Source organism: Papilio polytes, unplaced genomic scaffold (genome assembly GCF_000836215.1).
Source record: "Papilio polytes unplaced genomic scaffold, Ppol_1.0 DF822067.1, whole genome shotgun sequence".
Classification (NCBI taxonomy): domain Eukaryota; kingdom Metazoa; phylum Arthropoda; class Insecta; order Lepidoptera; family Papilionidae; genus Papilio; species Papilio polytes.
The window spans coordinates 6407524-6408692 of record NW_013527137.1 but is presented as its reverse complement, the minus strand read 5'-3'; the positions used below and the strand labels follow the sequence as shown (position 1 = coordinate 6408692).

At 44.4% G+C, this 1169-nt stretch overlaps 1 protein-coding gene across 1 annotated transcript in view; it reads left to right on the top strand.

The window, feature by feature from the left end:
• The window catches only part of LOC106106905 (dynein heavy chain 3, axonemal-like), a 22059-nt gene that overhangs the window by 5501 nt on the left and 15389 nt on the right, over nucleotides 1-1169 (top strand). The window contains exons 15-17 of the mRNA XM_013287563.1: nucleotides 5-139; nucleotides 274-536; nucleotides 655-856. Coding sequence (XP_013143017.1) covers nucleotides 5-139; nucleotides 274-536; nucleotides 655-856 — 600 coding nt within the window. The remainder of the gene's footprint in view (nucleotides 1-4; nucleotides 140-273; nucleotides 537-654; nucleotides 857-1169) is intronic.

Sequence of the window (1169 nt, the reverse complement as noted above, 5' to 3'; positions counted from 1 at the left end):
CCAGCAACTTCTCGACGACCATATTCTGAAATCGCAGACGATGCGCGGCTCGCCCTACGTCAAAGCTTTCGAGACCGATATGGTGGCCTGGGAGGAGAAGCTCATCAGCATGCAGGATATACTGGACCAATGGCTGCAGGTACTATGTCGTTACTAATTCTCTGTACTATTGCTTTGACCGTGTTTGAGGTTTCTTTTTTTGTACCTTATTATGAAATGAATAAATGTTTTATGGTGTTCGTTTTTCTTGGCCATAATTGGATTTTTCGTTAGTGTCAAGCAACTTGGATGTACTTGGAGCCGATCTTCTCTTCGGAAGACATAATGCGTCAGATGCCGACGGAGGCGCGCAACTTCCGCGACGTAGACAAGGAGTGGCGCGTGGTGATGATCGCCACGCACAAGGAGCCGCTGGTGCTGGAGGCTACGGACTTCCCCGGCCTGCTGAAGAAGATGCGGCACAACAACGCGCTACTGGATGACATACAAAGAGGACTTAACGACTACTTGGAGAAGAAGAGATTGTTCTTCCCGAGGTAAAAAATGTTATAAGATATCTATGGTATATCTATGTAATGAGATGTCTTTTAGTTATTCAGTCAGTTGTTCCTATATTTTCCTGAATCAGGCGGTGATTGAACATGTAACTTGCAGATTCTTCTTCCTATCAAACGATGAGCTGCTGGAGATCCTGTCGGAGACGAAAGACCCGATGCGCGTTCAACCACATCTTAAAAAGTGCTTCGAGGGCATCTACACACTGGAATTCAACGCCGCCGATGAGATAGTCGGCATGGCTTCTTCAGAGGGAGAGGTCGTCAAGCTGTCCTCTAGTATACAGCCAGCTGACGCTAAGGTCACTTTATGCTTTAATTTTAGGTTAGAAATAAAAAGAATAAAAAGTGATGGGAGAGTTCAGTTAAATGGAACTTTAACAAGAGATTTATTTACTATTATCCTTATTGTTGATTCACTACTTCCTCTTCCCAAAGTGCCATCCTCTTTTGAAGTTCGGCGATCATGAGGGCAATTTGCATTCTGAAGGTGTAAACACCGCGCTCTAAAAAATGAACGGATGCTCTTTCGAAACCATTGGCGGAGGTTTTTGAGTCTCTTCACGTTCTTCTTCGTCGTAATACAAGACAGAAATGATAATACTGTAACAGGGC